Genomic DNA, 22,674 nt, shown 5'->3' with positions numbered 1-22,674 from the left:
ATAAACAACGAAGGGTAAGGCAGCAGCAGAGTTCTCTTCAGCATCGCCAAATCCTCCAAAGGCAGCCACAGTGCTAACCCTTCCCCCCCACTAGTGGCATTTCCACCACCACTCCTGCACCCAGCAAGTTTCCACTCACCGTCAACACCTTACTATACATTTACAAGGAGTGGGTGGGTGGGGTACAATAACAGGGTCCTCCCCTACAGCATAGACTAGGAAGTATTCCATAATTTAGCATGAATGAATAATTCAGTGGTTTATTTTAAATGGAAAAAATTTGATCTGCAATAATTTAATTTTCTGTATTTTAAGCATTATAATAGATAACACAAAATGATGTAAACATTTGAAAATGAAAGAATAATGCAAAATGACTTCTGTTATAATACAAGGAAAAAGTTGGCAACCGGCAACATTTAAAAAGCAACAATAGGAAATAGATCAGACGAAGCACTAATTTATATAGCACAGTAGAAATGCAACTGCTCCACAGGCTTTTTCACATTGTAAGACAAGAAAAAGATCAATTACATATAGTCAAACCTATGAAAGAATAACTAATCCACAGCATTTGAAAAGCAGCTTTGTATACCAATTTCTAGACAAAATGTAAATATAATTTGATCTCTTTCTGATTATACTGCTCTGATTTTTGTAATTTGTGTTTTGTACTTTGTGTATTACGTATGAGAAAATTACATGTTGTTGAAGTGCCACTTCCTTTTAAGCACTGGCACCATTAAATTAGAGCTATGTTAACAGTCACCATTTGAGAAGAAAACAGAACAAAAGATATCATTGTAGTAGGGCAAAATCCTCCTTTGAAAAATGAGGTAAATAAAAATACAGATATAGCAATATAAACCTGAAAAGGTTTTCACAAAGCATGTAAAGTTCCATTGTACCAATTCCTTTAGGAAAAAAAGTATTAACATTATAAACAGCAATTATGGGGCAACAATCATGTATGCATATATATTTGCAACTATACCTTCAGGCAGGTCATTGAAGATATATTTATGCTGATAAAGTTACTCAAAGGGAAACTACACACATTCTGCATGAACTGCTGAAGAATGGCATTATCAATTAGACTTTAAAAAAAAAATCTTTTACAGAGCAGTTTAATTTCTGAAAATGGCAATTCATTAAAAATTCTAACAAGAATTAAAGAAGCTTGAATCAAATCCAGCCTTCATATTATTCCTCTAGGAAAAAATGTACCTTTTATTTTCTAACCATTTGACTTGACAAGGAAAAGTTATTTAGGAATGTTTTACTGATGAAACAAAGAGGCCCACACATTGTAGCAAAGAATGAAATATATCATAAAAAGACAGACTTGAAACTTCAAAATAACTTGGAAAAATGATTAAGTGTGTAAGCAAGTACTAGGACAGACAGAGTGTGATTCAAACACTAAGAAAGTAGCTAAATTTTCAAATTAATTAGAGGTTTATTAACCTGAACTGTCTGGAGAAGTTCTTGATACATGGATTCCCTTGACTGTATGTAACCCTCAGTTTTTCACCCAGGAACAGGTACCAATGATGTGAAATAAACAAAGTAAAATTCACAAAGCTCAGAGGTCCTCAAGTAAGTTAACGCCCTCTTGGGAACCTGCATGGAAGAAAACATAGAAAAAGTTTAGATTGCAAAAGAAACCAAAAGAACTGTAAGGATAATAAAAAAAAAAAAAAAAAAGTTGCTGTATTTCCACATTTGTATTTGCATTCTGTTTACAGTGTTTGGATTTAGGGCATTCAAGTTAAACATTCGCATTTTTATATCGAACAAGAAAGAATTCTCTTCTTGATAAATCTATGTTACTATGCACAGCTTTATGCTTCCTTTTAGGTCTGGTGTTTTAAATTTAAAGCCCTCAAAATATTGCAGTCAGTTGCAGTGCTATTTATTCGCTATTTGGTGTTATTTAAACTGAATAACTATTCAAGTCTGACTCGTGGGATGGTTTTGAGGTCCAGATTTAGATCACCTACATTTAACCGTCTACATAAGTATTAGATATCAAAACTCATATTAAGTTCAATGGAAATCCAGTAGATATATGCAACAGACTCTACAGAGATCACTCAGCAGCAGATACCCTGCCTCACCCCATGGGCTGCGTACCTCAGCAGCCTTGGAAGTTCCACTGGCCCAATCGGCACAGCCTTGAAAAAGAACAATGTATGCAGCATAGTCCAGACCCCTAAATATGGGGGCAGGAGGTGGGTATCTCAAACTCATGGTTAATATATAGCTCCTCTTTTTATGTCAAAGAAAAGCCTGAGTCCTTCCCCAAAGAATGGGGATTGTCTACATATGGGCAAAACCAAAATGAATGAGAATGATTTAATATTAGAGTCAAATGTTCAGCTTCTTAAAATGTTAAATACTTCTGTCATGCTGCTTTATTAACATACCCACTATTTTCACCAGTAAAACAAAGAAAATTAGGATTATGCTCTGATTTCCTGAACAAGTTGAGTCTGTGCAACTTGGCACATTAGTCATTAAAAACTGACCCTTTTTGCAAGAAAATTGTAAAAAAATGTTTTTATTGTCATGAATTATAGATCCAAGTCCTTCCTGTTGACTACATCACTGAATTCCATTATAAGACCTTCTCACCCATAAATCTTGCTACACAGCGAATTTGAAAACTTACAAGTTAATTCTCAAGTGTTCAAATGAAAACATGCACTCTGAATGCACGTGTAGTAATACATAATGAAATTCAGAGCAAAGCTTTTCAGAATCAAAATTATAGGCACCGGTCCAATAGCGTAAGTTATTTTAGCTCCAGTTTTCTTTTTAAATCAACACCAGTGAAGAACCCATACCAACGGGATTCTTAGAAATCATAGCTTAAACACTTTATGGAAGACACTGTTTCCTCTCCAGGGTTTAAGCATTGCCTACCATGATCAATTTGATCTTGTGGCATTTAACTCATAAATAAGAAAAAAAAAATAAAGTAAATTATTAAAAATAAATACAGTAAAAGAGTAAAGTTCTGACCATGCTCAGAGACACCATTTCTGTTCATCAGTCCTCCATGAAAGTCACAGACTTTGGACCTACAGATATTTATGCTCAGTCGCTAAAACAGTTCACCCCTGAAGAAGGACCATGCCTGAACTTCCTGGCTCGAAGCAGGAGAGATGAACTGCTACAGCCAGGAACAGGATATGCTGAATACTGAAGTATGAAGGCCCTATAGGGAAAGCCTCCATCCATACAGTGGACCTTCTTTAGGGAAAGCAGACAACTGGTATATATGTTCACTGAAGGAAATTTATCCGTGCAATGAAAGGAAGGACATAAAGTGCATCTCTGAGACAAAATTCACATTTGGTAACCTGTTATCACTTACACGGAGGCCAAAAGTCAGGTTAAAAGATTCACAGTTTATATTTTGCTTCTTTATTACTATGTTTTTCTATTTGTTTGTATAATATACATTTTTGTGCTTCTGTGTCTGTGTGACCATCTTGCTTGCATCGATATTTTCTTTTGAAAAAAATATACTTGTATTTATCTCTGAAACAGTTAACCATATAGGCTACTCCTTCCTGCATGTTTTACTACTGATAACTTGTGATAGACATCAGGTGAATAAAACTGATGGGTTTCATATGCTATAGATATCCTTAATATTCAAAGGAATATTCAAAGGAAAAGCTTGCTCTATCCTGCAAAACTATTATCAACAACCATCCATGATGTGGGCTGAAATATCTGGCCACAAAACTAAATTTATACATTTTGCATGACAGACCATTTTGTCCTCAGATTAGATTTTAGCACCACAAAAGCATTTAGCCACCCTATTTCATGTAACGATATTAAACAATATATATAGCTTCACTTTAATGGTTTATGGTTTTAACTTCAGCTCAGATTCAAATGAAACTCAGCAGCACAAAAACCAGGTTTATTTTATTCTGAAAGAAAATCAGCCAATCAAAATACAAATTTAAGCCAAATTCTAAGTTCTACTAAGTACAACGTGCCTTTGTATTTAATGTTGCTTGTTTCACCAAAAAACCACAAAGCTTTATTTGCTAGTGTCCAATAAACCCAAGAATTTTAGCTTCTGTTACCTCATTATTTTGCTTTAGAAGCTGTTTGTTGAGTAAAGTGATTCCTTTGGAGATAGATGATATCATTATCATGATTCAAAAGGGCGGGAACTATTATAGACATGTGATATTACTTTAATAAAGAAAAGTATTTAAAATTTGTAATGAGCATACCCAGAGCTTTCAGTACTCCAGAACATCCTAAACAGAAGGCTTACTTCTTTTGGCTTTCTTTAACTTTAAGTAACCTTCTTCTTTCTGTTAACAAAAAAATAAACAAACAAAAAAGGCAAAAAACAGTGAAGCAAAGAAAGCAATAATACTAGGCTAACAGCTCAAGAGAAAAGTTGTTTCTGAGTGAAATGTTTAGTTGAATGATACAAGAATTAATAAAGTTTCTATTTTTCAATGTAAATGCAATTTAAAATATTTTTACATGTACGGTGGGTAAATAATTAAAACCAGAGCCATTTTGAAAATACCATTTACATGCTGGTAGCCAAGACTTTTTAAGCCAATTGATCTTTTCTAGTGTCCAAACTTGAGATAATGGCAAAGGTTTACTCTTCAGAGAAGTGTTTAGCAGCGTCCCCAGTCAGCACTACCATATTTTAATCTGGAGAGAGGAGGAATCACACTAATGAGCATTAGAGAGGCCACCCCTATGCCAGTCAATAGGTAAATCCCTCTCCTGTTCCTGAGACTCCAGCTGAAGCTTCCCTAGAGCTGTGCATCCACCTCACTTGGCTCCAGCAGTGGCAATGCTGCACTGGCAGTGTCTCAGGCAAAGAGAGAGAACTTGCTGGCTCCTGATGCTTCCCAAAAGTAGCTTGCAGGGCTCAGCCTGGTACCTGTGCTACTCACAGCCTGCCTGGGGAAGGAGGGATGGTATGGGGCACTTGTGACTCATGACTAGGACAGGACAGTGCCCCTTCCCCATCCCAGCAGTGCTGCAGACCAACTACAAGCTCTGCTTGTCCAGTTTGCCCAAGCCGTAGAGACAGCTCTGTGCTCACAAGCCCCAGTGTGGCTGGGCCATTCCCAGCAGCAGGCAAAGGACTTCAGTGCCCATTATGTATTATGGTGGAAGTCTCCCTTCAGTACTTGGACCCCTGGGGTTGTTATTCTTATAACCACAGTTATTTTTAGTTGCAGTTCTTCTTTCCTTCTTTGTGAGACTGACTCCTGACCCTACTGCTGTAGCATTGCAGTGCTGGGCCTGTAGCTAGAGACTCGGTCGTGGCCCCGTGGAAGGGCCTTTCCCAGCTGCAGTTGGATGGGGCCAGCTCAGAGCAGCTGGGCTGGCGGTTCCCACACCAACTCCCCTCTTCCCTGCTGCAGGCTGAGCTCTAGGGCATGAGCGTGTTCCTGCAGCAGCCCCCAGGCTGCTCTACTGGCTCTTTTTGAACTGTACAGACAGCACAGACTCTTCTAATTACCATTAAAAGTTACAGAATTATCTTGTATTTGGCTTCAAAAGCTTAACAAAACAAAAAGATGACAGATAAAATGTACTGTTAACAAATGCAAATTAAGTGGAAGAATCTGAATTACAGATGCATACTCTTAAGTTCTTAATCAACAGTTAATAAGTACGCTGACAAGGTAAATTTATGTGTTGCAATATGTGACTAGGCAAAGGCACTTGAGATCAACCATGGGTAATGAGACCTCAGATAGTCATGTGTGAAATGAAATATAAAAGGCAAGGGAACCTGGGTGAAAAGGGTGTTAAGTGTTGTGTTACATGCATGCAACTTTCCCTCCTGGCTTATTCTGTAGAGTTATGGTACAGTATTTTCAGCTCGCTATTAGATGAAATAATATAGATATATCTATGTAATCTATGTATCTATGCATACAATTGTACTAAGCATTGGAGAGTTGGGACTCACTACTTCTAATGGGTCTAATTTCTGGGTAGTAAAAACATAGAAAGAGTGGTTGGAAGGAGAAGGAGATGGAAGATACAACTGAGTTTTAAATAACTGATATTTAAAAAGAGAAGTGTAGCCCAGTGGTAGGTAAAAGCAACATTTAAGAATCATGAAAGAATATTTTGAAGAAGAATTTAAAAGTACACACTACTATCATTAGAGAAGCACCCAGAGGAAAAAGTATTAAAAAAAAATCATATTAGGAACTTATCAAAATGCTGCTGCTGACCCCATCTAGGAATATAACAACTTAAATATATTAAATAATTATGAGAATATAACTTTTAAATACTCAGAATGAATTACAAATAGCCTTTTGGAACTCATTTCTACAGAATGTTGCTGAATTCAAGCACTTGCAATGAGACACTTACAGAGCCATTGAGAATGCCCATAGTTATACTGGGCAGCATAAAACTGTTTTCTGTAGAATCAGAAAATCTGCCTCAGAAACATATTTACATTAAGTAACACCATTAAACTTTTTAATTTCAATAGTATCTTTTGCAGTAGACAAACATTTTAAATGCGTGTTTGAAGTAACCAATGGTTAAGGTTAATCTGATCCAGAGCGGGCTCAACAGGATTTCTTGGTTTCCCTGTTTTAACTGGAACATGCTAACATGAAAAAATGTAAAAATTGCTTTTTATTTCCTAATTCATGTCTTTTTTGACAGGATTAAGGGGGTGTATGTGTGTGGTTTTTTTACCTGTCTTCTTCTGGCACAGCCTATCTTTACAGATGCTTCCATGTTGCTCTCCTTGCTTGAGAAAGCTGGTTTTGAGGTCAGTGTTTCACATGTCAGATATTCGTTCCCTGTAATCATCTTAAAGCAAAGAAGTTTATACCTTCATTAGCAAAAAAGACGCAGCATTTTTCTACTTGTTAAAATGACCTACTTTTTCAAAAGGTGCCCTCATAACACAAAATTGAACTAACCTACCAGATTACATTTTATAGGTGAAAAAAGTGATAAGCACAACACATTTCATCTATGACCCCAATCTGTGGGACATCATCCTCATAAAAATTGTACTGAAATCAGCTCAGCTGTTTATTTTATTGAAATATAGACAGAATCATAGAAAATTTAGGCCGTAAAGTACCTCTAGAGATCATCTAATCATAACTTTTACTCAAAACAGAGCTAACTTCATAGTTAGATCACATTGCTTTGGGGCCCGTCGAGTCAAGTTTTGGGAATCTGAAAGGATAACAACTCTACAACCTCCCTGTGCAACTTGTTCCAGTACTTAACCACTCTCACTCTGAAGATTTTTTCCCCTTATGCCCAGTAAGAATTTTTCCTGTTGCAACCTGTGCTTTTAGTGAAATTGTAATTAAACTTGTATTGCAAAACTTGCATGTTTGTCTAACAGTGCAGTGCCTTACACACACTGCAGTCAGCACTACACAACTGAGGAAGTTCGGGATTTGGGATTCCTTCCAGGAGCTGTTCATTAATGTGGTTTCATATGAAGACAGGCAGAACACTGAAAACTTCACCATGTTAACCTCACACAAATCTTGACAAACTGGCAAACTGTCTTAAAGAAGGTAAAGCTAATTATCCCATCTTAAAAGTCCCAAATTAAAAAAAGTGTGTATCTGAGACATCACAGTAGATCATCTTCCCTTTCATGAAAAAAGCAGCAGTGGCTGACAACATAAACTTATGTGATAGAAATTTTAGAAAACTATATTGAGGATGATGGTAGAACATGATGAAAGTCATGCTCTTTATTGCTTAGCGCTGTTTAGAATATAGTGAATTTGTGAGAACCAGTGAAAATGAGCCCTGTTATCTACTGTACCTGTTCAAAGTTAGATTTGGAACGACAACTGGCTGTCTTAGCAATAGAGTCCTTAGAATGGCATGCTGCTTTGTTTTCTTCATTTTTGGTGATGCATATTGTATCACTTAAGACAGATTCATGAATATTTAACCCTGTTCCTTCATTTGATCTCTTTGTTTGTTGCTGTGATAAACCGAAATTTGTCATTTCATTGTCTAATTTACAAATCTGCAAAGGTACTTTTTTTGACTGGTGTTGTTTCTCAAGCATTTGCTTGGGATTTTGACTTGCAAACTTTTTTCCTCTTCTTGCACTGAAAGTAGGAGATGGACATGTATTCAGACTCAGATCAATGCTTGATTTCTGAAGCACTGATCCAACACTCTTAAAGGAAGGAGAATTTGCCTTTCTGTGATTGACTTCACTTGAATTCCCACCTGAAGCTGAGTTATCAGAAAAATCAGAAGGAGCCATTTGTCCACCAGACTCTCTTTTCCATCGAAATACTGGTACACCATGTTCTGTGTATGTTTTCACATTCATTACCTGAAGTACACTGCTATGAGGAGAATTTTCGACTGACGTATTTTGAACAGGTTTGTAAACCTGACTTATGCTGGCCTTGCACACAGTCAGCATAGAAGATGAAACACCCATAATTTTTCTCGGTGAATGTCTTCCAGCATGTTCTCTTTTCTTCCCATCCATTTGATTTGTGATCTTTCCATTCATTTGCATCAACTTTCCTTTGAAAATTGGTATAATTTTGCTGACTTTTGCAGGGGGGAGCTCAAAGGCTGAACTTACAGGCATTCCTAAAGAAGTCATAACTGGTAACGCTGGTAGTCCTGGTATTTGCCTATTATTCATCGATTTTTCCGTTGCTTGAATGCTAGCCTTTTCTGTATCCTTACAGCTACTCGAAAAAGTGCGTGCTTCTGGCTCTTTGACCAAATGCTCCATCCAGTGGCCGTTTTTCATACTGCATGGTGAAGAAATTCTAGGCAAGGTCTGTTTCCTTGGGGGAGCCTGCGTTAGAGATACTACACAAACCATCTCACCAGCTAGTTTCATATGCTTGGATTTTATTTCCTGCAATACAAGAAGAGTTGCTAAATTGAATGAAATGGATTTAAAAATCTGATAGTGCCACCTAATGCATCACTATAGGGTATCAACCTAATATACATCACAATATATAACCATTCGTTTCCCTGTTTTGAATTAGAATGAATTATACTTTAAAACAATATTTTGTTGTCACTATAAATGAAGACTTGTTTTCTCCTCCCCTCAATTCTTTGTTTATAAACTATGCTGGACTATCGTGTTTCTCAAATTACAGTAATTATCTTGGTTTAATGCTTTCCAGCTGGGTAATGCCTACCCCTTCTGAGGGGGTCTGCAGAGACTTTGACTAACAGGGCTCATCATCTCTTAAGACTTCTAAGGGCATCTGTATTCTGAACAGAAAACAGTTTGGATGTCTGTAAAAACTGCAGATGACAAAGAGAATCCATTCTAGCTTTGATCACTGAAGAGACATAAACAGGAACTACTTTCTGAAAGAGGATTATAGTATTTTAGAACTTCTGCAATTCCTGTCACTATTCTTTGTTCAGAATTACTTAATTTCTTCTTTCACACACTACTACCAAAGAAACTGGAGTCTCAGCCCTTGTCACAACCCCAAATATAAGGAGTTTTGATTGCTTGACTCCTTTCCATCACCAGCCATGGAGTAAATCTTACAGCTTGAGCGTTTTTAAATGTGCAAGTCCACAGAAGTTTATATTTTTCTTGTGTTTTTTTTTTTTTTTTTAAAAAAAACAAATAGTAGTAGTAGTAATAATAATAATAACAAAAACAATAATAATAATAATAACTGTTCTTATTGTTACTATTATTATGGAAGAGGTGTGAGAAAGTTCTGGATATCCAACTGTAAAACAAGGCCTATAGAATTGCAAATATTGATATCAACTAATTAAGACTAAGTTCAATTTTTAAATGTATTTGTGATGTGAACAACAACATAACAATGGCAAATAGCAATATAATATTTAATTACACATTTAATTAGAAGTTACATCGTTGATAGTTGTTTTTTGTGAGAAGCACAGTTTTACACTCTTACTGTGTTATGAATATGATAAAAACCAGTTCATACCATGAACAAAGTACATGCCATTAATACATTTATAAAACAACCTTACACGTACCGGAGCCCTGGAGAGTTCCTGTGTAGCATAAAGAGCTTTACTTGTCATCTTCACTGGAAATCCACATAGATGTGAAAGATTATGCTTCATGTCAGAAAGAAAAGACTTCAACACACTTTCTGAATCTGTTCTAGGGAAATACTGCACTGGCTGACTTCGAATGCAGCTTAAAGGGTACCTGAATAAGTGTTCAGGGATACATAACAAGTTTCTTTACATTTCTATAATTATGAATCATCTTCCTTGAGAAGAAAGCATGAACATGTCTAAAGCTTTTTCCAAAAGGTGAACAAGCGCTTACTTTCTTAAGGATCTGCAGCTTACAAAGTTACAGGACTTCAACATGATTATACCATGCTGACCTACCATAGTAAAGATTACTCAAGATAAGTAATCCTTAGTCTAGACTTTCCTAGCACAAAAATTCTCTTTGTTGGTCATATTTTTACAGTAATTTAACTCCACCTTTTACATCACCATTTAGAGTGGCATTATCACGTTTATAGAAGCTGTGAAGCAAACTATTCTATTTGACTTACTGTTATTCAATACTAGGACAAAGAGACTTGACTAAGTATTTTGTTCCAATCTGTCTAGTGAAACAATTCTCCACTGACTTCTATGAAATTATGGAATGAGAAAATATTGCACATTCAAAGATGAAAATTTAGATCATTGCTACAAGTGCAGTAGAGGAAATGCAACAGAAATGTTCTGAAAGGATATGTAAAGAACCTCTCCCCTATTGGCTTGAAGTAAACACTGAAGTATATTTTTGTCTCTTCAAGATCCTCTGGAAGAATATATCCATACTTAAAAAAAAAAAACAAACCAACACAAAAATGTATTACAAATACAAACTCAATAGGTACAAAAAAGGGAGGGGAAAATGAAAGCATTGTATATTGTTTCTTACCAGATTCTTCCAGTGCAACTGAAATTCTTCATATGAACGGAAAGGAGATTCTGGAGGAATTATGTGGCTGATGTTTATGATCTGACCCATTTTCATGCTGTGCATAGGTAAAGAAAGGGTGCTTAGAAAGGGTGTCAGGAACCAGCTAAAAATATACTAGACTTTCGAGGGAAAAAAGTAAATCTTATTTTTGGCATTGAAAGTATTTATGGATTATTTTTATGTTTTGAGGGCTAATATCTCATAAGTTTATGACAGAAAAATAGCAGTATTTCCTGAAATATGGAAAAGAACTTGGCACCTACAAGTCTGGTTTCTCTTGTCTGTAATACTTACTACCAGTGAATGCAAAACAAAAGTAAATGTATCATTACTTCTCATATTTTTATAATATCATTACTTCTCATATTTTTATGATGAAAATCATAGGTGAAAATAGAAATAGTTTGTGGCAAATGTGGAAATACGATTTTTCTTTAAATTGGTACTTTATGCTATATTTGAGAAAAAATAATGCTCTTGCATATCACAGAAATAGCAGAGAGATTACTAATATTGAAGTAATATTTAAATGTGTAATTTATGATTTACTGATTAATTTTTCTCATTTTCCATACCACTGAAACCAAAAAGGTAAAAAAGAAATATGCCTGAATGTAAAACAGACTGTAAACAGAAATGTTCTTATCACTAGTACCAAATTCAAAATTCGTATGGCAAACATTCCAGGAAATACTTATTTCTGCTGAAATGTTAACAGACTCCTACCTTGGCAAAACATAGCACCAGTTACTTAATATGGAATGTTGGTGAATAACTGTATTTTCATTGCTGTCAAACAGCTTTAAGGTATTTGCTGAAATACCAAAATCTCCCATCTTAAAACAGAAAAAAAAAAAAAAGTTATTTGCAAATATTTCTACAGCAGTACAAAATTCAAATTTTCAAAAATAGTTGTGTATTACTATACACTGAAGTTTATACATTATTCTTCTTTTATCAGCTCTCACAGACTGATTATTTCAGATGTTCCCATTATCAAATCGTACACTGTCTTATGCTAGTGCCTACACTTCCAAAATTTATGCAAATATAAGGTTTAAAGTTAATTTAAATTGGTGAGATTTAAACTTTATTTGAAGTGTTTTAATAAGTAAGAGTACAGAAGGAATTTCTCAAACTAAGAATTGTCTCATTTCCATGCACATTTTTTAAAGTTTAAATCAGAAACCCATGCTTGACAGCCTAGTAACTGTGTACACCACCTTGCCTGATCAAGTGCAAATATCCAAGCAACAGAATTAATGGGACATATAGTTTCACCCTGTGAGAAGTCAAAAAACACCACACATTTTCACAATGTGAAAATATCTGACTGTAGGGATCAATCAAACACTGAGATCTGAGAAACATTTTCTCTCTCTGTGGTCTACCAGGGTTTGCATTTATTCACGGTAAGAAAATCTGGCTACTTCTGTTTTAGTAAAGTATTATGATTAAACTGATAATGAAGCCACATCATGATCACTTCTACCATTGCTTTGTGTCTTTTTGGAATTGGATTCCTATACATAGTTTTAATGTCTATGCTGTTGAACTAGGTCACAGAAGAAATCCTATTCTTCTATTCTTAGAAAGAAGAGTTTGGATCAGAAATACTTATTTTGGAAGAAACCAGCAAGCCTGGCAAATATGCCCCTGTATGTATGGACATGCTGAACAAAGGTGACGTGGTTGCAATTTTTCAACCTCAACCATGATTTCTTAAACAACTTATTAATGATGCTTACAAGCAGCATAGTCCAGGCTTCTCCCATATTTTGACTGCATAGAAAATTAAGCAGATTCCAGAATAGTTATATACAGGGACTTTAAACATAGTGCTGGCAACTTACCTGTAGCTTCACTTTTAAGATGTTACTCAAAACTGTCTATGAATTACAGTGAGACATGAGTGCCATCTAGAAAACACTGATAGTAGGAACTCTAGAATCATAAAGACACTTCACTACTATATTCTGTTAGCATTTTTTGAAAGGTCTCTTCACCAGTCTAGACCCTCAATTTTACAATGCTTGCTAGAATGCATCAATATAGTTATAATATGGATGCTATGCACTTATAACAGATGCAGATAGTCAATGAATATGATTACTGTCATAATGCAATCAGAAATAAGTTCTTCTGTCCCCATCATGCTAATTGCAAGTCACCTAACAGAAAAGAAGATAAAGATTAAGACAAATACAGTCATAGAAAATGTAACTGTTTTATACCTCAGGGGGTGGCAACCGAATTGAGCAAGCCTCCACACTGATACAAAGCTGCCTCTCTGATACATAGAAGTCTATAACTAAAACAAAAATAGAGCACAAAGCTCTGTTTTGATATACAGTTCAACTGTTAGACAGAAAGCTAAACCAAATGTTTATTTAAAATAGTTGTTAGTCAAAATGCTGTGTTCGAAAATCAAAAGGCTAGACTTCTTTGGCATGGAAATCAAAATTAAGTGTATTTTAATTATGAAAAATTAAAATAATAATGAATTATCATCCATACAGTACACCTCCCTAGGAACTGATGGCTGCCTATGCAACTGGATGCTTGATATTCATGTCCTTGATACACAAACATCCATTTTCAAAGCAAATGTTGTTCTTATAACCATTGGCTGTACTGAGTCATCTAGCCCAGTATTACGAATCCAGAAGTGGTCAACTGGAAAGACTATCTGAGCAAGGCAAGCATTTATTGATACATGTCCAGAACATTCACCCAGCTCTGAGCAAGCTATAGCACATAGATTGAATGCATTATGTTCCTCAACACATGTCCCTGTTACAAATTTTGGCTCCAATACCCCTAAATGTAACCTTTAACTTTTATACTGGAACAAAAGTATTTGTAATTTTTGCAATAGCTAAGAAGCATGCTTTGTGACTCAACTTTTGTGCACAGAAAATATAGTATATACAGGACAGTCACTTTAGCTCGTTTTCCTAACTGTTACTATGGAACTTTCACATCACTTGCAAGACTCATGATCTGAGGCAAGTGCATCATAATTTTTAAATGGTAAATTTCAACCTATGGCTGCAGATTAATAGGAGAAAAATTACCTTTTTTGTGGGTAATTTTTCAAAGGTGCAGCTGAGCTGGCAACTACTATATACAAAGCATCATCTGCATCAAGTGTATGTTGACAGAGGTTATTTCAGAATGAAAAATGACAAGACATCGTGTTGGTAACACCAAGATCATATCAGTATGAAAACACATAACTACACCTTGCTCTCACAAGTTTACCATTAACAGAATATTGTACTTACCAACAGCATTTTGCCTTCCTGAATGAGACAAAAAATCTTTTCCTTAATAAATAAAATAGATAGACATTATTTTTCTAATCCATATGCCTAATGTCTTCATGCAAAATAAAAGGGAGAAATCACAGTTTCATTTGTGTGTGTCATGAACGCTGAAAGGGTTGTTCCTTTTAAGGACAGAAAAATCCCTCTACCAACTAACTTTTCACCAATTCATTAACATGTATAAAAAAGAAAGATATATGAAGGTATATTAGTGGTCAGCAATTTATACATTGTTTCTTCCTCCCAGTAAGAAATTTATACATAGAACTATTTCTAGTTGACCAAAAGTTCATAAATTTCTCAGCTTCAAAAGCAAATCTCTATAGTATTACTACATATTTTACCATATATCAGCAGTTTTGCCCAGCTTTAGCAGCATATATGATTAGACAAGCTGCATGTACCAGAGTCACATTGCTGTTAGTCAATGTCTTTCACTGAAATCAGTTTTATATCAGCTATCATCTAGCCCACTACTTCTAGCTGCTATTCCTGAATAAGTTTTCATTCAGCGAGCTATATATTTTGAAGATGCTGAAAACAAAATACTATTACTAATATGTCTGGAAATAAAACATTTACAGATATACTTTTCTCAATGTATATTTGGAATAATCTATACAATTGCTCTACTTGATAAGAGCACACCACAGTATCTGAAACACATCTGGTTTTCCATACTTTGGTAATTCAGATATCCCACACAGGCGTTAGCAGAGATGTGTCAAACGAACTATCATCTAGAAAGACAGAACTTGGTAGAAGGAGGTGGTCTGACAGAAAAACACTTCTGTATTAGACAAGCATGCAAACCATGTGCACAAGTACCACTGATGAAAGCATGAATCTGAAAAACAGGCCAAATTTTTAGATGTTTACTGTCCAACAACATTTGATTTGGAAACTATTAGTATGTTACATTCAGTTGAAATAATGATTTGATCTATTACAAAAATGAGGAGGAAGATGAAAAAGTGAATGATATGTCCATTCACATTGTTAATTTGAATCACTGAACCTGGACAAAGGAACAACAAAAATGCAATCAAATAAAAAAAGTCATAGGATAAATGAATGAAATAATAATGGAAATTAAATAATGATGGAAATTAAATTAAGGAAAATAAAAGCAACAATAAAGAACTGAAAACTAAATGCTTGATCTCTGACCCAGGTGAGTCAAATACCTTGCACCAAGAGATGACCAGCCTTGTTCCATCTGGGTGCAAGTCTGGCTGTAAGTGTGTAGGAGAGACAGGTTTGGAGAATGGCTGGGGTTACTGTTTGTGGTGCTTCCAGCTAATAATATAATTGAGAAAAGAAAAACACATCATTAATAATTTAACAGATTTTTTTAAAGGCTTCACTCAAAATTTAATCAAAGATACTGCTACTGCATCTTGGAGGCAAATGCTAGCATACATTACACATCTTTACTTTTTGTCTACTTAGCTACAAGAGGAAGTTAGCACAATATTTGATATAGAGATTTAGATTTCATGTGTCATCAAAGTAAGATGCACTACAATTAACTTAATGTTTTCACAGAGCTGGTAATAGACTTGGGTAAAAACATTAACTGAACTATATGGAGTACTTTACTAGATATGCATCTGTTTCCAGACAATAGGCACAACATCCAAAATGTACATATATTAACACCGCTTTCAAACTCAAGACCAGAGACATTTTTGAGCATCACAAGAACAACACATAGACCAGCAGTACTACTTGCCTGTCCTGCATAATTTTCTGTTGACAGTTAGCATCAGTCAAGAAAAATAAACTAATTACAATGGGTTAAAAGGAGTTAACTAACACAGCTCCAGGAGGATATTCCTGCTGAGATCCTGCGCTCACGGTTATTAAATATACTTAGTACTACTAGTCTGCTGGTGTTGGAAAATCTAACAATGACAGGTCAGTTACACATATCAACATAAAGCAGTTTTGTAAGGCAAGCATGTTTGAACAGTATATGTCTTACAATCCAGATATGAATTTAGACTTCTTGGAACAAAGGAAAATATACCCAGCTGGCTCTGCAAATGAATCATGAGAGCTACTGGCTTTGATTACAGTCAGTCTTTTGACTCAGAAATTTTAGTGTGTCCATACACACATTCAGAAAACCCACAAATACTGCATATTAGAAGATAGTAAAGCATACGCATAACAGCCTAAAAATATATCAGATGTTAAGCTCATCTCTATGTTTTTGTTTTCTTTCTCTGAGACTGTCCTACACAGGCTGGGTAAATCCAAAATGAGAATGGGGAGACAGTTCAGCTGTCTGAACACCTCCACCAGTGGAACCTGCAGGGTACATGCAGCTGGGGTGACACCAGCAGGAAAGCTGCAGGTCTTTGGCCTGAAGAGCAGGTCTGTTGTTGCCTCGAGGTCGAACCCCAATGCCCCTGAGCAGGATCAGGATCCCACTGCAGCAGAGAAATCTAGTGAAATTGCTCAGGAATTTCTTAAAACTTTTGACTCTGACAAAATATACTTACTATACCCAGACTCATATGACACATTTTATCTATGGGACAGACTTTTTACCCTGAATCTTGGCTTTTGTAGTGCAAATTGTACACCCTAGAAAAAATACTCATCTCTGTCAACAGCAGTTCCAGACAAGTGTCACAGTCTTAAGGACTGTGACATTTTTCAGCACTTACGATAGCTCCTTGTTTCTCTATGTAGGCTTGACATATTCCCGATTTGTAAAATGGTATCTAAAAATTAAAAAAAAAAAAAAAAAAAAAAAAAAAAATCAAGTGTCTGAAATTAAGGGGTGATTTAGCAAATCATAAAGTATATTCTGGTCCATCAGTGACTTTGCCTAAGAAAACCATGATAAGGAATAGTTAAAGCAAACACCATATCCTGTATTTTAAAGGAGAGTGGTAACTAAAATTAGTTCAGGCATTTGTCAAAGTGTAATCTTGCTTCCAGCTAAAGATACATTAACAAGCAAGCAAAAGACCGACCAAAATAAAAGTGCAGAACTCTGCCCCTGCTGCTCTCAGTTTGAACTGGGTGGGATCTTACCAACTGAGTCCAACCCAATCCACAAAAGGTTCACCATCTGAAAAGGCCATTTCATCAAAAGAACAGAAGACATAAGCTGTCAACTACATTACTAACGCACAAAAATAGAAGTTTGCTTTAAATGACATAATTTTACTTATCCTTCATCCTCAAACAAAACAATTCTTAGAGAAACATGCATGTATGTGTGACGAATACAATTGACTCCTAGCCATACTTTGGTTCAGGCTGGCCAAGAAGCAACAGGCCTCATGTCCTTGGGGTGAACTTGCAAGCTGGAAAGCCCCTGGCTCATGTGCAAGGGAGTGAAGGTGTCTTGAAAACTAATTCAAAATGTGGTTTCGAAACCCGAAAGTACATGATAAACAAAGTATAGAACAAGATATCAGAGCTGAACTGAAGACATCTGTCTTGTCTATACCATTGACTAGCAGCCAACTACTTCACCCTATAACTATTAAAATCAGGATGAGCCCAACCGGAGCTCTCCCTGAATAGCAGCTGGCCTGCATGCCAGGCAACTTTCCCCTTGAGCAGGGACACCTCTGAAGGTTAGAGATTCCTTATCTGAGACTAGAGAGCCTGACTTACCCAAGGCAGATAGATCCCTTACCCTTGACTGATCCTCAGTAAGTGACTGATAGCATGCTGAATTAAAGCTATGAAGCATTACTAATCCATGTAGCTACTTAAGATATTTTAAACATTGTATGGATAATTCCATTAGACATGAACCACTGACCAAATCTGAGACTAAGATTGGATCCAGCCACACCTAGGATCCAAAAAGGAGTTTAGAAAGCAAGGGGATCCACTCTGAATCTCATGACTCAGCAGAAGAGTCCTTTACTCAGCGCCTCCGGTCTCTGTATGAGTCATTGTAACCTAATTTTCCTTTGCATGCTTTTTTGCATGCAGTAATTAATAAGGTGAACCTTACTGAACCTTTCAAATTCACTGTTAAAGTTTTGTTAAATTACATCGAACTTACTTAACTCTGTCAAATCATTATTTTACCTCAATAAAACATATTGCTATTTCTCTCTTTTGAGCAAGGTGCATTCTGTTCATCTGCAACACTATGTAACTACATATGCTTATTTACACAGTGATACTGACCGCCATTACAACTGAAATTTGATTTAGTGTTCCAATAACAGGTGCAGAAAGGATGTCTTCATGCAGGAATAATAACTGCCTATTAAAAAAAAGTTAGAAAAAAATTTTAATATTATTTTATGTACTTAATTTTCTCAGATTAAATTTATTTTCCTCATCTTCTGCAAACTTAATACATCCTATTTCTAATTGGTTTCCAATGGCTCAGTATAATATACTGGACTACTCCAAGTTACTTGCTCTTAACTAACAAAGACTACAGGCCTTTGGCATGTTTGGAACTCTTCAAAAGTGTTCCTTTTGGCAGAATTTCTCACTTCTCCCCTTTCCTATTAAAGGGAATGGCATACTGCTTGGTGAACCCTAAGGAGCATACATACGCTTTCCAAATATTCTTTTCACTCAGTCTCAACCAATATAAAACATTCCAACTTTGCACGTGAACACAGATTAATTTTTTACTAGTTATTAATTTGAAGTAGGTGGGCTTGTCAGTTTTAGCTAATGACATTGAAAACATATATGTGATTTTTCTTCCTCAGTAGCCAGCAAGTCTCCCACAAAAAAAAAAAAAAAAAAAACAAAAAACCAAAAACCCCACCCTATTTTGAACAATTTTATATTGTTTGCTGCTGATAATAATTTTGCTGATTTTATTACAGTTAATTCTAGTACTGCTAATGAAATCTTTGAACAACCACCACCAAGAGGTTCTGAAATAATAACCCTCAGAATTCTCTACCTGCAAATCTTTATCTGTGTACTCCTTGTCTCAGTTTCCGGTATCTGAGAACTCAGTGTTACTGTAGTGGCGCAGAGTTTTTGTAGTTCTGGCAGACTGACAAAGAACAGAGACTGGTGCCTGGTGTCATTCATCTTATATTGTTGATTGCCCCAAAGTGGTGTCTGGGTCTTAAAAGAAACATTGAAATTAATTTTTATAAGGCAGATATTTGTTTACAGAACTTTAGAAGTATATGGTATGAGGGAAATGAATAATCAATTATCTTCTGATTAAGATTAGGTAGGCAATATAACATAATTTGGTCAACTACAACAGACAGCTCAAATTTCTATAAATAATACATTATACTTGAAAAAATAATTATTTGCAAGTGTCAAAATATTCAGAGTAAAGACAAGGACAAAAGCATCCTTTCCATCTTCTTCTCAGTCTTCAATGGGGCTGAAATCTATCTGGGATCCAAGAGCTGAGGAGTCCGTCTGTGATGTCACTCCCCTCCCGTCTGGCAAGAAAGTTGAGTTCCCAGGAGCTCAACACCACAGAAATATGGAGGCACAATGGAAATGTTTTCCTTTTTCCCCACAGCAGGCTCCCTTCCTAGTGGAACAGAGAACTTGTGTGCTCCCTGCTTAAATCCACCTCTTTTCTCAAGCGACAGGTAAACACCATATTCTAACCTGTGCAGAACTGAATACAATCCTACACCAGACTGAAAGCTGTAGTAATCCAGAATTGCATTTGGCTATGCGATTAATAATGAACACAGACAACTTGTTCTCCCATTCTTGCTCTCAAAGGAGAAATGTATGATGAACAGCATTTTGTCTTGGTGAGAATTTTTAATAAGAACACTCTTACGTACTTAGCAAAAGATGAAGAAAACATAGCTGGTATTTGGAGTGCAATGTGATTAGATATACAGCGGTTCTACCAAAGCTGTCTCTCACATCCTAAGCTTTGCCTTATATTAGAAATGATATTTTGTGTTCAAGAGTATGAGGCAGTTTGGGGCTCAGGCCACAAGTGTAATCTTGAAGTGTGCATGACCTGATATTTCATGAGAATTTAGAATAGACAGTACACGTATGTGCACTGCCATACCACTAAGCAGATATGCTGCAAAGCTATCATTTTCGGAACTTCCTAAAAAGCACCGAAAAGAACAACCAAAAGAACCAGAATTTCAGACTGAGAATATGATCCTTTGATGCAGTAGTAACAAATGTCATGTCAGTGGGAGTAATATGAAGTTATGGCTGTTACATGGCCTGTTGTATGCTCCTATGTATTGCAGCACAGGACAGATTCAGTGTAAAGAAACTATTAGATTTGTGACAAAAAAGAACATCTAAAATTTCATTATTTAAAGAAAATACACCTTTTAACTATAGCACCGTTCCCAGTCAAAGTGTTTCAAAGAAAAGCAGGTAGGTAGAAAGTCTGCTTATGAAAATCCAGGAACAAACACTGCACACCAGGGAAAGCTGGTTTAATAGTTCTTCCCCCTCCAAACCTAAGACCCTTTTGGGAAATGGTCTTACCAGTGCAGTGAAGATAGCAATAAATATTTTGTTTCCAAATTTTATGAAGTCATCAGGTATTTATCTGAAAAGCAATTTCGCGAATTGTGATCAAAAAATGATGAACTGGAAACATTTTTTGAGGAACAATGTCAAAGATAACTTTGCTGTTCTGATTTTGCTTTGCCTTGTTGCAGTGTAACACATTAAAATGATCAACCTCAGTCATATTCTAGAAAAATCACAAGGTCATTGTTTTATAACTGTAATTTAAAAGAAAATAGCATGTTTTCTTGTTTCTTACCCTTAAAGGAAAACACATTTAAAGTTTTTTCTAGCAATCATAAGAAGTAGATTTTTTAAAAATGCCAGCCAAGACTATCACTTCATCAGAGAATTCCAAAAGCTACAGCTTAATGGAAAGGACAATTTCAAACAAATGAGAAAAAAATCTTGTCCATCTGCAAGCACGGAAAAGAAAGGCTGGGTCCTCAGCTTTCATAATGTTTAAAAGAATCCTAAATGGCCAGCTGGGGATTTTTGTGTCAAAGATGTTGTAAAACACATGCTGCAATGCTCCAGTGATCTGCTTGCTGTTTGAGGCCAAGTCCCCTGTGGGAACCACTCGCTGTATCCAGCAAGTTAAATCTTCCCAGTCATCTTAAAAGCTAATGCAACGGAGCGCTTGCAAATGGCTTCTCCCTTCAGGGGAGATGACAGAGTACCAGTTAATATAGAACTACCAGTTAAGACAGAACTACCAGTTATAAAACATAGGAAATAAACCCAACTGCCTACTGTACAAGTAGGAGAACTTCAGCTTTGGTGAAAGAAATTACATCTTTAAATGCCAATAATCACAACACGTGAACTTGAAACCACCACAGAGTTCCTGCTAAGATGAACAGGACATCAGACGGAGAAGGGCTATCACTGGTTTCCTGTCAGGACAGATAAATCACAGAGCTTGGTGGTGGTATTTGTTATTTTCAGTAGTGACCTGGAAGATGGAAGAAGAGTCTCTTTATTAAAGCCAAGAATGCCACCAATCTGTGAGGGACAGGAGCTGCCCTTCCTGTTAGGCTGACTAATGAACTAGAGACCGGATCTGGAGACTGGTGGCATTCAGCAAAGTACAAAGCTGTCCTGCACACAGATAACCAACAGCACCCACTCAGGGAACAAAACTACCTAAGCACCAGTGTTGAGGGAAGGTGCCTCGATGGGTCGCGCTGGGTAAATTTTACATCACTGAAGTTATGCTGTAAACAAACCCCACAAAAAAGCCCTGGCCTATAATGGTGCTGGAGGGTGTACATGGGGTGACTGCTGTTGAGGCACCAAAGTAGCCTCCGGGCATGGCCCAGCACGGGGTGCTGCGGGGACAGGGACAGCCGTTCTGGCCCAACAAGCCAACAAAGACACCAAACACACCCGAGGCCAGAGCCAAGCAACCAGGTTTTAACTTTAACAAACCTGAAGGAAAACAGGGTGGCGGGCGGGTGAAAGGCCGTCACCAAGAGAAGGGGAAGGCGCTGCTCCCTGTGCCCTCAGCCCACGCGGCAGCGAGGCCTGGGGGCGGGCAGGGGGGGGCTGTCCCCAGGCCCGCGGGACAGATCTCCCCAGGCAGGGCGAGGGGCTCCTGGGCAGCCGGGAGGGTTCGAGGGGCGGTAAGGTCGTACCTCCGCCAGCGGCGCTCCCCCCGCCACCCCGCCGGGTTCCCTCAGGGGCTACGCGGGGTGCCCCCTCGGGCGCGCGCCTCCCGCCTTCGGCGCGAGCACCCGCCGGGCGCGCGGAGGGGGAGGGCAGGCAGGGCGGGCAGCGGGCGCGCCGGCGGCCCGCGGAACCCGCGCGGCACGTGATCGGCGGGCCCGTCACGTGGCGGGAGCGGCTCCCGCCCGCGGC

At 37.1% G+C, this 22,674-nt stretch overlaps 1 protein-coding gene across 2 annotated transcripts; it reads right to left on the bottom strand.

The window, feature by feature from the left end:
* Positions 1 to 383: 383 nt before the first annotated feature.
* Positions 384 to 22,539, bottom strand: CUNH18orf63 (chromosome unknown C18orf63 homolog). 2 transcript variants are annotated; one of them, XM_042798139.1, is made up of 15 exons: positions 22,246 to 22,539; positions 19,247 to 19,416; positions 18,505 to 18,583; positions 17,013 to 17,069; positions 15,522 to 15,633; positions 14,293 to 14,334; positions 13,240 to 13,316; positions 11,732 to 11,841; positions 10,964 to 11,060; positions 10,774 to 10,859; positions 10,048 to 10,225; positions 7,844 to 8,917; positions 6,739 to 6,855; positions 4,266 to 4,349; positions 384 to 1,623 (listed from the first exon to the last, which is right to left on the bottom strand). In XM_042798139.1, the coding sequence occupies exons 2-14, from the start codon at positions 19,378 to 19,380 to the stop codon at positions 4,293 to 4,295; spliced, it is 2,220 nt and encodes a 739-aa protein (XP_042654073.1). In that variant the 5' UTR covers positions 19,381 to 19,416; positions 22,246 to 22,539; the 3' UTR covers positions 384 to 1,623; positions 4,266 to 4,292. The 2 variants fall into 2 exon arrangements, with proteins under 2 accessions (XP_042654073.1, XP_042654074.1); XM_042798140.1 differs by having other exon boundaries at positions 8,633 to 8,917.
* Positions 22,540 to 22,674: the final 135 nt, after the last annotated feature.

The sequence above is a fragment of the Tyto alba genome, unplaced genomic scaffold (assembly GCF_018691265.1).
Source record: "Tyto alba isolate M040663 unplaced genomic scaffold, T.alba_DEE_v4.0 Super-Scaffold_27, whole genome shotgun sequence".
In the NCBI taxonomy this organism is placed as follows: Eukaryota; Metazoa; Chordata; class Aves; order Strigiformes; family Tytonidae; genus Tyto; species Tyto alba.
Note: the sequence above shows the minus strand (reverse complement) of the source record. Positions and strands in the feature narration are given on the sequence as shown.